This window comes from Psittacula echo, assembly GCF_963264785.1.
Source record: "Psittacula echo genome assembly, chromosome: 13".
Taxonomy (NCBI): domain Eukaryota; kingdom Metazoa; phylum Chordata; class Aves; order Psittaciformes; family Psittacidae; genus Psittacula; species Psittacula echo.
Window position 1 is genome coordinate 1,947,548 of NC_137749.1, and position 17,388 is coordinate 1,964,935.

The 17,388-nt window shown below is 50.8% G+C and overlaps 2 protein-coding genes across 7 annotated transcripts in view; both read right to left on the reverse strand.

The window, feature by feature from the left end:
* Positions 1-6,529, reverse strand: part of MAPKAPK5 (MAPK activated protein kinase 5) — a 25,477-nt gene extending 18,948 nt beyond the window's left edge. For 3 of the 6 annotated variants that reach the window (XM_080629026.1, XM_080629028.1, XM_080629027.1), the window contains exons 1-4: positions 6,006-6,529; positions 5,601-5,922; positions 1,346-1,419; positions 2-77 (exon numbers count right to left, since the gene is read on the reverse strand). In XM_080629026.1, the coding sequence (XP_080485152.1) occupies positions 2-77; positions 1,346-1,419; positions 5,601-5,852 (402 nt within the window). In that variant the 5' untranslated portion in view covers positions 5,853-5,922; positions 6,006-6,529. The remainder of the gene's footprint in view (position 1; positions 78-1,345; positions 1,420-5,600; positions 5,923-6,005) is intronic. The other 3 variants (XM_080629030.1, XM_080629029.1, XM_080629031.1) reach the window with 2 other exon arrangements.
* A 400-nt stretch (positions 6,530-6,929) lies between these two features.
* ALDH2 (aldehyde dehydrogenase 2 family member) lies at positions 6,930-15,895 on the reverse strand. The gene is made up of 13 exons (XM_080628276.1): positions 15,707-15,895; positions 14,951-15,055; positions 13,730-13,870; positions 13,423-13,502; positions 12,827-12,938; positions 11,863-11,991; positions 11,289-11,402; positions 10,813-10,915; positions 9,975-10,159; positions 9,466-9,630; positions 9,010-9,167; positions 8,188-8,302; positions 6,930-7,424 (listed from the first exon to the last, which is right to left on the reverse strand). The coding sequence occupies exons 1-13, from the start codon at positions 15,836-15,838 to the stop codon at positions 7,392-7,394; spliced, it is 1,572 nt and encodes a 523-aa protein (XP_080484402.1). The 5' UTR covers positions 15,839-15,895; the 3' UTR covers positions 6,930-7,391.
* Between the last annotated feature and the right edge of the window lie 1,493 nt (positions 15,896-17,388).

Sequence of the window (17,388 nt, forward strand, 5' to 3'; positions counted from 1 at the left end):
CCTCATTTCTAGCTTTTGGACGATCAAGAAGGATTTTCAGTGCAAAGCGTTCTTGAGAGGCTTTTTTCATGCAGACTCTGGTATTACAGCAATAAAATCATTCAGTCAGCAAGAACGTTAAAAAGACACTTCAAGCAATTGATGTGTAGTTATGAGTTTGCTCTCCACAAGGGAATGAGCAGTAATGCCCGCAACTTGGAACACACAGGGCACCTGTCACCACGTCCCAGCTTGAAAGCCTCAGTTTGCAGCCTCCCACAACAAATAGGTTACGCAGAAACACCTCACACAAAGTCCTGTTTTCAGCAGTGCAGAAAAAGGACTTCAGAGCAATGGGAACTGCAGACAAGCAGAACACACTCTGTACACCCAGCCTGAAGAGACACCCTGGATGACAAACCCCAAACCACACAGAGGCAGCCTGAACGTCCCCAGTGGAGGGTGCAGTCTGCAGTAAATAGAGTGTTTCTGAATGGAAACCCTTGCTTTGGCAAGGCCACCAACTGTGTCACACACGGGTTTTCTCCCTCTTTCCCCCATTTAACATTAACAATTGAACTGCGTCAGAGGGAAGGGCTCACATATAACCAGGCAGCTAAAGGAAGAAAGCACAAAGGGATATTTAATAAAGATCAGAGGCAACACAAAATGGATGAGGACAACAAAGCAATTGCCTGGACAAGAAGATAAATGGTCGCAAAAGACAATCGCCCTGTCAAGCACCCAGAAACAAGAGGTGCAAGCAGCTGTTTTCCAGCACAAATTCCTGCTCCCAAAAGTGCTTATTGAAAAGGGGATGCATGTTTTGCTTCATGGAAAGCATCCAGTTCCTGCAGGGTTAGAAATTCATGCTGGGCAAGCCTGGTTGGAGATGCAGAGCTCACGGCACTGTCTGCTTTGGCCTCACATGAGGATCTGAATAAACAGCTGGTAAAAATAGCTAAGGGCACACAGTGCCAATGCCCCGAGTGATGATACTTTAGATAGGAGCAGCGACCTTTGCACCACACTGACACTAGGACCAAAGGGACAAAGGTGTTTGAGCAGAAGTTTCTGCTGTCTCCATTTCACCACCAGCTCCTCTTCCCCCTTTGCTTCAGGAACACAGCAGTGAGATGGGATAACACAGAGAGAGGAAGAGAGATTTGACTTGAAACACACCCAGAAAAGACAATAGCACATCTGCTATGACCCATATGGGGTAAACACATTTATTTGTCTATAATGAGAGTCTTTCACGTAACACATCTGCTGTTAGCACACTTACAATACGTACTCACTTATTAGTCACACAGCTAATGAAACAGGCTGAGATTACACACAAACCCGAGGTGTATGGTCTTACCTAACGGGACCACTGATCCCAGCTCCCAGCTTCTGAGTCCAGTTAATGTTGTACTCCTCTAAAATGGAGGTTTCCTAGTCAAGAAGGAGCAGGGGGAGGGAAAAAGAGAGTAAAGACAATAAATCAAACTAAATTAATTACTACATCCCTTCAAAAGAACCCAGCTCACAGACCTCATCTGCAAGATGCGAGTACAGAAAGAGCCTGTTTTGGAGTTCTGCTTCACACCAGGAAAATTGAATGTAAATACAAATGCTCACCTAAGAATATATCACAGTTTAAAGATAGTTCTGTGCAGCTGAGACTGCTCACTTAGCATTTTGAAAATGTGTTACTGGGAACAGTAAAAGGGATCTTGTACCTTTAATACAGGAAGCGTATCAAGAGCAATTCCCACCCCAGCTTTTAAATCCAGCTTCCTACCTATAAATGATCAATCACAATTGAACACAACGGCCCAATTTTAGCATTATGATGTATTTTCTTTGTCATTAGGTACAATGGAAAATTATTTTGCTGCTTTCTTTGGGTTTCCAACCCTTTGGAATCATTATCCTGTAAATTAAACCCTGCCTGACTAGTTTTAGCTTGTCTGGTAATGAACCAGGCTCATGTTTGTAATCCTTTTGTCTAAATCCATACAAACAGGGTTTGGTTTCATTATGACAAGGGCTATCATGCTGAAACATGTCACAAGGCAGGATGTAAATGCAGCCTGAGTGTGGAACATTTTGATTAACGCTGCTGCCATGTGCTGTTACACAGATGGGGATCCCCCAACAGAGCAGGGCTGACGCTGGAAGCGTGGGCAAACTCAGTCACCAAACAAAACACACATAAAGAAATCTGATGAACTGCAAGAAACTGCCCAGAGAAGCTGTGGCTCCCCCGTCCCTGGCAGTGTTCAAGGCCAGGTTGGACAGGGCTTGGAGCAAGCTGCTCTAATGGAAGGTGTCCTGCCCTTGGCATGGGGTTGGAACCAGATGAGCTTTATGGTCCCTTCCAACCCAAACCATTCTATATTCACTCATAGATGGTTTGGATTAGAAGGGACCATAAAGATCATCTACTTCCAACCCCTTGCCATGGGCAGGGACGCCTTCCACTAACCTACAGAGGAGGAAACTGAGAACACTCCTGCTCTCAACTGATTGGGAATGGCAGTCCCTGACCTGGGATCATCCGCCTCCGCTGCAATAGCTGTGGATTAACACTATTGCCAGGCTGGAGCCAGACCTCAAGCCACACAGCCTGGAAAACAAAGCAAGAGAGGAAAGCTGATATTTGACGTGAGATTTGAAGGGATTAGAGACTGCAAAAGACAGATATGGAAGGAAAAATTGTCCGTTATCGCAGTCTGCAGTATCACACAAATCATACGTGACTACTGTGAATGGGGTGAAGGGAAAAGTTTAAGTTAACAGGTTTTATAGGAAAGGGGAAGAAAAGCACAGTGGATCACATGTGGTTTGCTGGTTTTAAGTAGAAACACACAGAATTTATCAATTCAACTAATATAAATGCCACCTGTGAGAAGCTATTGGGGAAGAGCTGATTTCATTTTCCTGATACCCAAATACAGAGAATTGAAGGCAGAGCTGGAACGAAACCACAACTGTAGAAGAGCATTAACAAGAGGAGAAAGGGTTTCTCTGGACTGGGGAGTACATCCTCAGCATGTGCTTTCAAGATAAGTTTTTAAGTCAAACCACTGACCTGGAGAAGCAAATGCCAAAGGACTCCAGAGCAACACTGTGATTGAGTGATAATAGATCCTCATTACTTTTATAGAGCGCTTTGAAGTGTGCTGCTCCTCTTCCAAAACCAAAGGCCCTGCCTGCCCCCAAACCTCCGCAGCCCTTTCAACTGCACAGGCTGGGCTAAAAGGAGATACTGTCTGCACACACAAGCCCAGTCTTGACTATAGTTTCTGCTGCCTCATGCTGCTCCTGCAAGGGCACAGAGACTATTTGCTCCATCCCAGATGAATAAGTGGAATAGAGAAGCTGGTTAGGAATTGGAAAGCCTGAGATCTACGGATCAAATGAAGTGAGAATAAGATCTGCTAGTTCTCAACTCCCAAAGGACAAGTTCAACCACTACGAATTAGCCCATTTTTAATAACAATTTATTTCCTCTTTCGTATTCTGCATATTTACCATTGTTTTAAATAAAAAAAGCCAACATTTGTGCTTTCTGCATTTTTATTTGGATTCCAATCTTCACCCCAAAGCAGCTTTACAACTCAGAAGTAAAAAGGAATCACCTATTGATCAAGAAACACCAATCACCGTTTCCTAATGATATGAAATACAGTATTTGAGACCTTTGATGCCCATCAAGGTACAGAATTGCTCACATCGCCTAGTTAGAAACAGCAGCTCCAAATGTAGCACCAAGACTGCACAGCTGCAAATCGACAGAAGTTCGTAACACTCAGAGTGAGATACCTAACATGTACAGATACAGGACTGCCTGTGAAAACACCAAAAGCTGTTCCAACTGGTAACACTGACTGCTTTGCCTCTTCACTTAGATTAATGTCCTGTGGGTGCCGGCGGCAGAGGGAATGGTATCCTGCACTGAACTCCACATCTGGAGAACACAAAACCTCACAGTAGCACTGCTGCACAGCACTGAACTTGTGTTCAGACTGGCTGACAGGTCAGCTGGAACTAATCCGCTGCTGCTGGGAACGGAGGAGGCAGAGCAGTGCCAGAGAGCACTTTCCAAAGGAAAATCTGCAGTGTTTCTTACAGGAAACCCTTTTCTCCCACTGTGAAAGGAACCTGAAACTCCTGATCACTCCTTATTAATTTCCAGTCAGCAAAAGGAATAAACTGATTTGAAATCTATTGAATTACACAAGTTTCAGGCAGAGCTCTCTCCAATTCCCTTTCAGCAAGCTCAAGGTACCTAAACCAACAAGGTTTCAGCATCCTCCCCTGCAGAGTCAGCAGTCTGGGATGCTAACAGCCTGGAAAGGCAGGGCTTGGAGACTTCTCCCAGCCTGATCTGCTTTCCATCACAGTTAGACACGCATCAGGCCTGCTCAGGGGAATATGCAGGTGCTTCTCAGCCTCCACTGAATCCCAATGGGAAAAGGTCTGAAATAAGGTACTTCATGTGTATCCACTCCAGGCAATTACAAGTCCACAGACTGCTACTTGGACAAGCTCCATGCATTCAACAAGTGGAATGCCAACAGCAGCGTCATTCCACCTCCATTGCTCCAACACGCAGCCTTGCAACTACTCTGCCTCCAACAGCGATCGCTATCTGCAATCACAGACCTTCAACCTGCAGATGCAGGTGGAAATGAATCAAAGTGAACAATAACCAAGTACCTGAGGAGTAGGAAAATCAACGTAATGCATAAAAGTACTCAATTAGGTTGAGATTCAGACCCAAACCCAAAGATTTGCCCAGAATCTGTTCTCGACCAAACCCTCCCTGCTCAGAGGGGCGGAAGGTCCATACACTTACACAACCACTTCAGCCCATTTGGCTTGTTGTTAACCTCAAGAGCTCTGATGCAGGTCTTTACCTTCCCATAAAATACCACACAAATACTTCAAAAACCTCATTTTTGAAAGCCTTCAGGACAGCTGCTTCACCTGCACTGTGCCAAGCTGGACAATGACGCAGGAAGAGACAGTAGATCATTTCAACAGGCTGGGATGGCTGAACACAGCGCTTGGACTTCCTCCTACTTTGGACTTTTTTAGTTCTAGAGGAAAACTCCTCATATTTTAAATCAATCCAGGTTTCAAGAATAGAAGACTTGTGTTGAGACATCTCCTGCACTGATTTGTATCCCAAGTGAGCTTTGCAAAGCCAAATCCCACCATGGCAGATAGCAAGGCTAAGGAAAGGTGGCAAATCCCAGACTGGTTTGTGTTGAAGGGACCTTAAAGCTCCTCCAGCTCCAACCCCTGCCACGGGCAGGGACCCCTTCCACTGGAGCAGCTTGCTCCAAGCCCCTGTGTCCAGCCTGGCCTTGAACACTGCCAGGGAAGGGGCATCCATCCAAATGCTGATCTATGGGGTCTTTTTGCCTACATGCTCCAGGAATTCATACATTCTATTAAAACAAGCATATATGAAGGCATCCAGGCAGTGACAGCGAGTGCTTTGCACAAGATAAAGAGCCTGCAGGGAGTCTTTAAAGCACTGTTTTGTTGTCACTTTATCCCAAAAGGGCTTCCCCAGCTGCTTCTGGGGACCCGGTCAGCCGCGCACTGAACTCACTGACCCTCGCTGTGAACACAGAAGCCCCGGCTGCGCTCAGCTCCTCCACCCCCGCTCCAACCACCAACATCCCACACACCAGGTTTGTTTTCATGGCAGCATCCCAACAGGAACCCGGAGATGGACGGAGGCGACAGCGCTGCCCCTGCACAGCCGCGGACTGCTGCGAGGCAGACACCGGAGCCCCCGCTTCTGCTCCCCACAGCCTCAGCACCTCAACAGCGACCCCGCGGCAGCCTCCGCCCGCAGCTCCCATCTCTTTGCCCGGTGTCCGGCGCTGCAGGTGACCGCCCTGAGTGCAGCCGGGCCCCGGTAGAGCCGCAGACCTACGAGAAGCGGGACCCGTCGGGCCGGACACGAGCGGGGACCGGTGGCGGGGAGACCCCGAGCGCCGCTGCCTCCTGCCTACCTTGATCATCTTGTCCATGTCCTGATCCTCCGACATCCTCCCGCGGGCTGCGGGCGGCTGCGGGGGCCGAGGGCCGGCGAGGCACAAGCACGGAGGCGGCGGCGGGGCCGGCCCGGGGGGCGCTGGGCCGCGTTAGGCAACGGGCAGCCCCGGAGGAGCCTTTGTGCCACCTCCGCAGCGCCTCATCCCCGCCCGGGCGGGCCGGGACCTCGCGGGGAGGCGGAGGGGGGGCCCGGAGCCGCTGCTCAGCCCGGGAGCCGCCGCCGCCGCGGAGCAGCCGCCGCCGCCCGGCTGCCAGGCATTGCCGGCACCCTGACACGGGCACTCCCGCCGGGCGGCGCGCCCTGGCGCAGCGCCGACAACCCAGCCGCGCCCAGCACAGGAGCACGGCCCGCGGGCCCCGCCGCCTCCCCGTTCACACCGGGGAATTTTTGGAGCCTCCGCTACTGCGGTGTGGCGGCTTACAGGCGGCCACGGGCACCCCTTAAACACGCGACATCGCCAGCAAAGCCCCCCACGGGGCCTTCGAGGCGCCGGGTGCTTTCTAATGACGTAATGACCAGAGGGGGGGGGCATTGCTCCAGAGGGGCGGGGCGAAGCGGGCCCCGCCCCTTGCCGGGAAGGAGCGAAGTCTCGCGAGATCTCGTGAGGGGCGGTGGCGCGCGGGTGAGGGGGGCCCAGAGGGGGTAATGGCCGCCCGCGACCCGCGCCTTCAGCTTCCACAGGGCAACGGCTCCCCCTCACAGCACAGCCCTCGCTGTAACCAACACACCATAGAGGTGTCCCTCACCGCAGGTGCCTTGAACGTTAAGGCAATATGGGGAAAGCAGTGCAGATAGCGAGAAAAAGCTTTAAAATGGCTTGAGGGAGGAGGTAAATACAAGTTGTGAGCGCACTGGAGCTCCCGCCCCACAAACTGCTCCGATAAAAGCCAGGTTAACTTCACTAAGAGGCGTTTATTGGGAGTAGATAACAATGAGAGCAGCAAGAACAAGCATTTACCTCAGGTTCAGGCTCTGCTGGGTCCCACAACTCTCAGTTCAGGACATAGATGAGTGCACAGGACAAGGCTAGAGCTGTGTAAGCCCATGAAGAGCTCCTATAAAACCTACTGCAGACAAGCATTGAAATGAGTCCTGGAAAGAACATCAGATACTGATGCACCAAGAGTACCCCCATGTAATGCATTAGGACTCCAGTGGCTGTATTTGGTACTTTAAAAAGATAAAGCCAAGTAGCATTTATAACAAAAGCTCCTTCAGGCACCTTCTAAAGAGACAATTCTTAACGCAGAGTTAAAGGCTTTCCACCTATGCTTTGCATGTGTTAAGAAGAGGATTCCTTGCTCTGCATCCCGTGGAGCAGCACAGACCTTCCCGCTGTCCTTTAGGAGTTCTTCTGTGGAACTTTGATTGTCACCTGGAAAGAGAACACACACAGGTTCTGTTCCTGGAGTTATGTCCATCAGCCTCTGGGGATGGGATTTCCTAACACTGGCAACACTGGGATCAACTCAATAGAGCAGTATTAAGCACTGGTCACTGCCCAGATTCCTGCTCTCGGGTGATGAGTGCCCGGTGTTCATCTGCCTGTTGGTACCTGCAGAAGCTTCTGCCCATCAGGCACACGCTCTTCCCATTCCCCACAAAACAAATGCATGGAGAAGTCCGCACACTTGTATTCTGTACAGTGGAAGCAGCTAAACAAGTGGTGCAGGCAGCTGGTAATCTGTTAGGTTACATATCTAATAGGTTTTCCTCTAGAAAACCTATTTAGCTTACATAGAGAATATGTATGAATACATATTAGATAGAAAATACGTACACATTAGAAAATCTATGAGGTTACACAGGTAGGTTTTCCTCTAGAACCATGGAATGGTTTGGGTTGAAGGGACCTTAAAGCTCATCCAGCTCCAACCCCTGCAACAGGCAGGGACCCCTTCCACTGGAGCAGCTTGCTCCAAGCCCCTGTGTCCAACCTGGCCTTGAACACTGCCAGGGATGGGGCTCTCAGTTACATGAAGTTGTGTCTGTGGTGACTTCACAAGTGCAGCTCCAATTTTGTTCCAGGCATTAGAAGGACAAACTGCAACTCTCAGACCAGCCTCTACCAACAGGCACAAAGCCAATTTGGAGCTATGGCAGAGGGCCGGTCATTCCTTGGATACAGGGATACTCACGTTTTTCACCTCTACATAAGCCTCCAGGCCGTATTCTCCCAGCTCTCGCCCGTTCCCAGAGGCTTTGTAGCCACCAAAGGGGGCCTGGGCACCAAACACATCATAGCAGTTTACCCTGAAATGGAAACAAGATTTAAGCACCTGCAGTTTCAGGCCTGGTTAATGGAAGAGCCTGCTGCAGTTAATGGGTGTTTGCAGCAGGATTTCCAGGCAGGATTTCCCTGTTTCTCCGTTCTCTCAGACAACAGAGTTAATCCATACTGACACCTTATCCCCAGCAACCAGGAAACAACATCAAACCCATTCACCTCTTGCATTATCACAGCACCAAGCACCCAGGTTGCCACCCACACCTCTCTCAGAGCACAGGTACCAGCGACACCTCCTTGTTCCCTCAGTACCATTGGATACCAAACAGACAGTGAGATACTGGCTCTCCAAAACCTGCTGCTGCAGCAGGAAACTGGTGTTGAAGAACTTCCTCTGGCACTGCTGCATGGCTTCCGAACACAAAGGAGCATCAACTGCAGCCATACAGATGTGCTCAGTGATCTAATCACTGCTGGCCCTCACAGCCCTGCAGCCATTGCTCTCATTCCTCGCTGCAGCACTGGATTTCTTCACCCCCATTCCATACATTAATTCCCAGTGGGAACATGGAAACCTAATAGAACTAATTTTTACCAACAGCCGAAGGCCTGTCATTACATTCAGTGAAGTACTGGATCCAGAGACAGGCTATCAAAGAACAAGCTTATAGAGAAACGGTAGCACACAAGAAAGCTTGCGGCAGCCGAGGGAGAAGGAAGTGTGGATGCTCACCAAACTGTTCCAGCTCGCAGGCTGTGTGACACATAGTTTGCTTTGTCAAGATCCTTCGTGAAGACGGCTGCTGCTAGGCCGTACTTGGAGTCATTTGCTCTCTCAATTACTTCCTCAATGGTTTTGAATTTCAGAATCTGCATGACCGGCCCAAATATCTGCAAAATCCCAAGAGAGCTTGTGAAAATCTGTGTGCTTTGAGCACGGAGTGGGGCTGTGGTTGATGCTGGAGTTAACGTATGGATGTGGGAGTCATGGGCATCACATTCAAAGTATCATTTCCTGTATTACAAAGAACCCTGGATGTAAACTGGAGGGAGTTGAATGCGGTCACTTTCTAAGCAGCACTGAGTTCTGCGGTTCATGAATGCCCCAGAACTGTGGGGTTTTGCATCAGAGGGGGCAAAATGAGCAAGAAGGGAGAAGCTGACAGACAGAAGGGTGCTGCAGTCTCACCTCCTCTCTGGCTATCGTCATGTTGTCCTGCACGTCACCAAAGACAGTTGGCTGGATGAAATAGCCTCTGTCTGCAGCAGGGTTGCCACCACACAGCAGTTTGGCTCCTTCCTGCTTCCCAGTACTAATGTACCCAAGGATCTTCTTAAACTGCTCTTCATCTACCTATGAGCCACAGGACAGAGAGATCAGCTTCACTTTACTGGCAGCAAAAGACTTGACTACAAACTGCTGTGCATGTGACTGTGCTCCAGCAATTCCTCATTTCAACAGCCTGCAGAGCCAGCTTCAAAGGGAAGTGGTCATTTTTAAATGCCAGCTTCAAGTGGAGGGTTTGGAACCATCAGAATGGTTAAATGACTTCTTCCTGCATAAGCAAGGAGATTACGGCCACAGTTCAAAGGAGATTAATCAAGAGGACCCATAGATCCCTTTCATTCCAATCTGCTGATACCAATGACTCAGGGCTATTTCAGGAGACAACAGATCAGGACATTCCCTGCTCTTACCTGAGGCCCCTGTTCAGTTTTAAAGTCAAAGGGGTTTCCAACCACCCTGTTCTTGGCCTTCTCAACGCTCCTCTCCACAAACTCCTGATAAATATCCTCCTGGACATATGTTCGGGATCCGGCACAGCAGCACTGCCCTTGGTTGAAGAAGAGGGCAAAGTGGGCTTGATCCACGGCCCAGTCCACTAAGGTTGGGGAGATGGGAGAACACGAATCAGCAAACAAACCCAGGCAGAGTGTTTTGAACCATCACCATGCAGACTGATGGAGTACCAGTGACACAAAGCCCTTTCAGCTGATGGGTGTTTTCCATGCTTTGGTAGGACAGAAGTTACATACAGATTGAATTAGTGTGGGGGTCTATCGAAGCAGCCCACACTAGAGAAAACCAATCTGATCTGAGGCAGAATACAGTTCTCATTGGACATTATGGGGTATTAAGGACAAGTTTGTTTAGATCTAGAACTTCCTTACCGCCATATAAAAGCACATGTTGGCTTATCAAGACCAACGATAAGTCTGCATGCAAGAGATGAGTAAGAGTAGAAAAGAGTGGTACACACCAAGAGAAAGACACAAAAACAAACGGAAGTAAGACTGAAGGAAGCTCTTATTTGCTGATAACTGAACTTCACAGCACTGGGGAAGTGGGAGTGAAGAAGTGCTGCTACACAAATGCAGCAGCTACAGCAAGAGGCACTTCACTGGGTGAGAACATCCAGATATGGTCAGAGTTGGAGACTCACACCCACACGAGAGGTTTCCTCTCCCCCCAGCTCTGCTTGCAGAAAGCCAATGCAAAAGGGACAGCACAAGCACTACGCTGAAAGGTGCTTACTGTCTGCATCAGACATGATTATGTTTGGACTCTTTCCTCCGAGCTCCAGTGTCACCCTCTTCAGGTTACTCTCTGCTGCAGCCTTCTGGACCAGGTGCCCAACCTGCACGGTGAGGAGAACAGGTATTAGGAATTAACTCCTACGTCTGCAGCATCGGGCAGGGCGGCTCATTTCAGGTCTCAGTCAGCACTTTAACAATAATCCCTTCTTTGTCAGGGCCCTCAGGGAACACCTGAAGCCTGCACAGGGTTTCTCCTCTTCTGAAGCAGCTCAAGGGAAGCAAGAGGAAGTACTCTAAAGAAGGCACCTTCTTATGTAAGTCTTACGTAAAGTAAAACTAAATGTCACACCCTGAAGTCAGCTCTATTTTCCTTTTAGAAGGCAAAGCACCTCCAGTATTTTACACAGAAAAGGTATTACAGCAATGAGACACTCTCTGTATCCCAAGGGCTTGCAGGGTAAGGTGCTCCCTTACCTGTGTGGAGCCGGTGAAGGCCACTTTATCTATATCCATGTGGGAGGAGATGGCAGCCCCCGCAGTGGGCCCATAGCCAGGGATGATGTTCACCACTCCTGGTGGGAATCCAGCCTGCCAGTTCACCACAGGGGAGAGCAATGTTAGTCCTGTTACACACCAAGGATTTCCCCTTCCCTCCCCTGCCAGTAATGTTTCAATAGGCCTCCCACAAAGGGCAGAGCCTTTTCTACCTCACTCTGGTGTTAATGTTCAGTTTGCAACCAGCAGGACAACTCCTCTCCCCTCCCCACACCCTAAGCATAGTTTGGAGCAATAGATGTCAACTTCCCAATCACCCTGAGTTTGTTTTTGTAACCTAAGCCTCAGAGTCCTTCCCTAATCAAGATCTATGTCCTTTGCATACACATTTATAAGGACAAGAGGGGTTTTTGCCAACCAAATGCTATGATACCCAAGACAATCCAGCCTTTCTTCAGACCAAACAGCCCCTCTCTGTTCCTGCCTCACATGCTCTGCAGCTCACCAGTTTGACTGTACCACAGCAGCAATGGAAACCCAGCCTTTCGCTCACCTCTTTGATCAGATTGGCCACATAGAGAGCACTCAGAGGGGTTTGCTCTGCCACCTTCATCACCACCACATTCCCAGTGGCCAGGGCAGGCCCAAGTTTCCATGCCTGCATCAACAGCGGGAAGTTCCACTGAAAAACAAGGAGGTATTTGCTGCTCTGAGCTTGAGGGTTTCCAATGAATCAGTAAGTAATCAGCGAGCTCCATCCAAACCAGTGCAGTGCCTATGGAAGCAGCCTTTGATCCTTCCCTTGCTGCCCTCCAGTGCCTGCCTCCTTTCCAAGCACTGCCTTCTGCTTGTCCAGGGAAACTCTACTTGGAGGTGTCTCAGCACCACTGCAAACCCCATGTAAATTAATCTTTACTGTCAGTGTAGCCATCAAACCCTCTTTTGAGGCATTTGGAAAGCAAGCCTGTTTGCAGTGGCAGTGCATGCAGCCCAGCGAGGCGTTCACATTCAGCTCCTGCTCAATGCAAACATGAAACCCATGCAAGTACAGCACCCAGCAATCAGAATGTGGCTACTCCTAGAAAGAGATAACACTATCCACAGGTCACTGTGTAACGATGACTTTGTTGTTGACCAACCACCTCCCAATGCTTGCTGCTAGTTACCGAAGTAAGATCATGTACATAAAGCTGAATTTTGCAGCTATTTCCTCATCACACAGCATTTTAAACATTAAACTTAACTGTTGTTCTGAGCCAGGTAACTCCTCTAAAGGGGTTTAAATCCTTTAAATCAGCAGATACAAAGTGAGTCTTACTCAGAGCTTATGAAATCAATAGATAGTTCTACAATGCGAGGACAACCTAACAGCCCTCCCAGCTGTGCAAGCATACCTTTACCACTGGAAGGAAACAGTAATGAGCAACAGATAGTAACTTTAAGGCTTCTAAGATGACTCTTCATGATAACACCAAATTCTTGGAATGCTGCAGGAAGTAATGATGCATTTTACTCACCGGGATTATCTGTCCGCAAACTCCCACTGGCTCGTGTCTTGTGTAACAGAAGAAGTCTCCGTCTAAGGGGATGGTTTTGCCATGGAATTTATCTGACCAGCCTGCAAAGTATCTACCAACCGCAACATTTTGGTCAGTGAATTTAGAATAACAAGTGTCCCATCAGGAGAAGAGAGACCTCCTCCAGCTATTTGCTTTCTCCCTTCTTCACTTTGTAAAACACATAGCAATACAAGTATTTCCCAAACGGGATTTTAAGAATGGACAATAAATAGAAACATTCCTCTCTCCTGCCTTAGCATAACATAAATCCTACCATCCCTGTGCTGTAACACAGATCACCTCCAGTAGCACTAGTCCTGTATATACCAAGAGACATACATGCAACAAAAATCCTTTGGGAACTCATAGGAATTCCAGCCTCATTCTTAGCAAAAAAAAGAGGAAAATGGGTGTCTTATCTCCTGCTGTGGGCCACATGGGACCAGCAGGCCAGTGCAGCCCTGCAATTGGAGGAATTTGGCCTCTGCACGTGCAGAGGCTTGGCTACCACAGGCCAGCTAAGCATGAGGAGTCACTGCAGCCTCCACACCTACCTGAGACATTTGACTACCATGTCCAAATCCACCAGGTAGGAGATGGAGTACGGCTTGCCATTATCCAGAGTTTCCAGCGCCTACAAAACACAATGAGATTACCAGAAGGAGGGGGCAGTCACACAAACAGATTCCGATTCAACTCTCAGTTTGCACTTTGAATCTGCTCTGCGTTGGCTTTTTTTGCCTTCAGCTTCCCAAAACTACTTCCATCTCTCCCCGTCGCACCCAATGGCACAAACCACCCGTCTCTGCCCCTGTCCCTCCCCGCTCGCAGCAGAGAGCTCAGCTGGAGCACAGCACGCACCGCCAGGTACGCCCGGTCCCGCTCGATCAGGTCAGCGAGCCGGTTCAGCAGCTTCCCCCGGTGAGAAGCATCCATCCTCCTCCAGGGCGAGCCCAGCTGGAAAGCTGCCTTGGCTGCCTGAACGGCCTTGTCCACATCTGCCTGCAGAGGAGGGAAGGCAAGAGGGTGAGGAAGGAGCAGCCAGCCCCCACTCACTCTTTCAAAACACAGCTGAAGCTCTCTTTGGTCTCCAGAAGAAAACAGCCCCTGGCACACACGGCTGCTCACACCAGCCTTGTTGGGGCAAGAACTTGCAGCCTTGACTTGCCTCACTGCAAGACACCTGCATCCCCTGGGCTGTGCACCCCATGGGCATCAACCTGGGCACTCGTTATTTCAGCTCCGCACAGTGCCAATCCCATCCAGTTATCTCCACCATGTCATCTGCTGGGTTAATATTTGCATCTCAGATCAAGGAAAAGCTCCAGAAGTGTGCTTCTCACGCTCGCTCGGGTTTTGATTGCACCAGCACAGTCTAAACGGGTTTTGTCCGTGATAAGACACCCCTCGTCCATCATTTTGTCCTGTCAGGGCACTAACTGGTTCCTCGTTGGTTCCCTGTCCTGACTTGCTGCAATGGTCTTGCCAGGACAAGCCAGTCTACCAGGGACAAACAAATAACAAAGAGTTTTCCCTCCCCACCCCTCCCGTGGGGAACACTAAACAAGCTTCCAGAAAGAATCCAGAATTGCTGGGAAACACCACCTCAGCTCTGCCACAGCCCCCATGGAGGGCCTTCCATAAGGAATGATTACATGACTCTATTCACCACCACCTCTTGTTCTAATTTCCTAGGGCTGGGGACGGTCTCAGCTCTCCAGTGGAATCCTGATCTTTTATCTCCTCTGCTACTGTGTCTCCGGGTCACGCTGCCAGCACAACACCCACAGGACCTCAGTGTCTGCCTTCATCCCTGCCTGTCCCGCAAGCTCCAATCATGACTGTCCCCAGACCTCCCAACTCATCTATTCCTTTTGGCCCTTCCCAGTTCCAGCCTGGCTCTGGCGAGAGGCAAAGCCAGAGGGTTTTGTTGAAAGCAACAGCTGAGGAAGAGCACAAGAACCTCTTGACACTGGCACAGCTCAGACACTGCTGCAAACACAGCGCTGCATTGGTGTCTTCTCCTGTAATCCCCGTGTACCTGCTAACACTGAAGCCAACCCGATTCCAAGAGAATGTTACCTTATCACCTTCTGCAACCTGGCAGATGACTTCTCCTGTTGCCGGGTTGATCGTCGGGAAGGTTTTCTTACTGACTGCATCGTGCCACTCGTTGTTGATGAAAATCTGCAAGGAAACAAGCAAAGCCTCAGCACCAGACCGGGGGTAAACCAGGGAGAGAGCATCTGATAGCACCTTAGCTGCTTCATTAAAAGGGACCCAGCTTGTTCGGGCTCCAGATCCGCACCAATAGGAAGGAGATACTGTAGCAACAAACGACACACCCTCAAGTTCATAACAAGAATTCACCCCTCAGCAACCATCACCTCAACGGGAAGCAGCTCCGGTCTCAGTAGGTCCCTGCAAGCCCGCGATGCCCGGCTGGAGCTGCGCAGGGGCAGCGGGAGGCTCAGGGGCAGATCTGTTCCTCCAGGTCCATGGGGACAGGGTCAGCACCGTGGTGCTCACCGAGAACTTCCCGAGCGCTCGGCCAAGAGCCAACAACAGCCCGGGCATGGCCGCTGGGAGCCAAGGAGCGGCGGGGCCGGTGCCCCCTCGTGTCGTTTCACCCTTAGGGAACCGGTGGCAGCGGTTTGCGCTGGCGGGACACGGGCTCCGCACCCGCTGCCGCGCCCAGGCTTGCGTTTCCCAAGAGCATTTCCCGGAATTCCCGGCTTTGCGCCCAAACGCCCGCCCCTCCCCGCCATGAACGGGGGTGTCCGCAGCCCGGACCCAGACCGCGGCCTCGGACCCAGCTCGCCCCCAGCACGGCCCTACCTTGTTGCAGGCGATGTCGGGGCGCGGGTTGGGCGCCGGAATGGGAGAAGCAGCGGCGGCGGCCGAGAAGGGCGCACGGAGCGCGGCCGGGCCGCGGCAGAGCCGGGAGACGCGCACCACTGCCCGCAACATGCTGCGCTGCGCTGCCCGGTGCGCCGGCGGCGGGGCCCGCTCCTCCGGGACCGCCCCGCTCCTCCGGGACCGCCCCCGCTCCTCCGGGACCGCCCGGCCCGACTCGGGGGGGGGCTCCTCCGGGCTTCATCCGGCGCGGCCGGGCTGGGTTCTGTCCCCATCAGCGCGGCCCGGTGGCTTTGCGTGGCTCTGTTCGAACGGAATGGGCTCGGTTCTGCTCTGCAGGGCTCCGTTCAGATCAGCTGGGCATGGCTCAGCTGGGCACAGCTCAGTTCGGCCCCATTCAGGTCGGGTCAGCCCGGCTCAGTTCAAATCACATCAGCACAGCTTGGTTTGGTGCTCCAGGGATGCCTCACCGGTGTCCAGCACAGGCTGCCCCTGTCCCTGCTTAGCTCTATGGGGAAGGTGTTGCAATGGACTGCGCAGGGACCCCTTGTTATGTGGACGTGCCCTTAATGTGCACATGGGAATCTAATAAAGAAACCTCTGTGTACAGGGGAAGTGGAACAAACCCAGCAGAGAGCAGAGCCCCTCACAACAGGAACATCACTGGGTGCATGCAAATAAGAGGCTTTGTAAAACTGCTCCCAACAACAGCTAAAGGCCTTTTCTGTACAAGAAGCCTTGTGCAGCTTCAGTGTGTCCAAATGCAGATGCACATACAGGGAAGAGAGACATTCTCAAGCTATCATCACTGTCACTAAGGAAGGCAGAGACCAAAACCGTGAAGTTTTTAACCTCCAAAATAACCCTGGGTCTGACAGCACCCCTGGCTCCCTTTGTGAGGGGTTACTGAAGGATAACTGGGGGTGGATAGCTCTGATTTATCAAAGAGGCCAGAAAAAAGGTGGAATATGTCAATTCAGAAGTAGCTTAACGCACTGCCCGGGAAGGCACAGATAGCAATGACAGTGCCTGGGCATCTCACTCAGGAGGGGAATACCAGCCCTGATTTGCCGGGGGGAGCCACAAAGCCCAGAGGAGCAGAGCGAGTGCCCAAGGTTATCCAGCAGCACTCGGATTAGGCTGCGTGTTTCCTCCATCAGCAAAAAGAAATCCTCTTGTGTTAGATCTCTCATCCACCCATACCCCTGCAGGGTGACTGGTTCTGCTTTGTCACCCCAGAGACTGGGTCCTGAGCAGCTCTTTAGGAGGCAGCCCTCAGGTGAAATACCTGTGCTAACATGGTCTTCCTCCTCTTACAGGCCTGCAAGTGTTAAACCACTTTCAGGTGCCAGAAAGACCTGGTTTACCCATTGGAGGTGTGCACTGTCTGTGCCAGAGGGACCGGATCAGGCTGCGTATCCACAGGGCACGTCTCAGCACTGAGCTCCAGCTGAGCCTTGCCCAAGGCTGAGCTGCATACGCCATCCTTTGTGTCTTCTGCTGATACCCGGATTCAACTGGTGACACTGAGCATTAGCTCACCTGTGTTAGTGCTTTGGCTCCTCTTGAGCAGGACCCTTCCCTTCCCTGGGGCTCAGCAGACAAACCCAGCAGCACTAAAACGTGCAGTGGAGGAAACACCTTCACAGCAGACCCAATGCTCA

What these genes read in the sequence shown, in the direction of transcription:
- ALDH2 (XM_080628276.1), bottom strand. Translation starts at nt 15,838, where the DNA reads ATGTTGCGGGCAGTGGTGCGCGTCTCCCGGCTCTGCCGCGGCCCGGCC. An exon ending in AGGTTGCAGAAGGTGATAAG is followed by an intron (nt 13,871 to 14,950) that starts GTAACATTCTCT and finishes CCTCCTCTGCAG; the next exon opens with GCAGATGTGGACAAGGCCGT. An exon ending in TTTGCGGACAGATAATCCCG is followed by an intron (nt 11,992 to 12,826) that starts GTGAGTAAAATG and finishes CTTGTTTTTCAG; the next exon opens with TGGAACTTCCCGCTGTTGAT.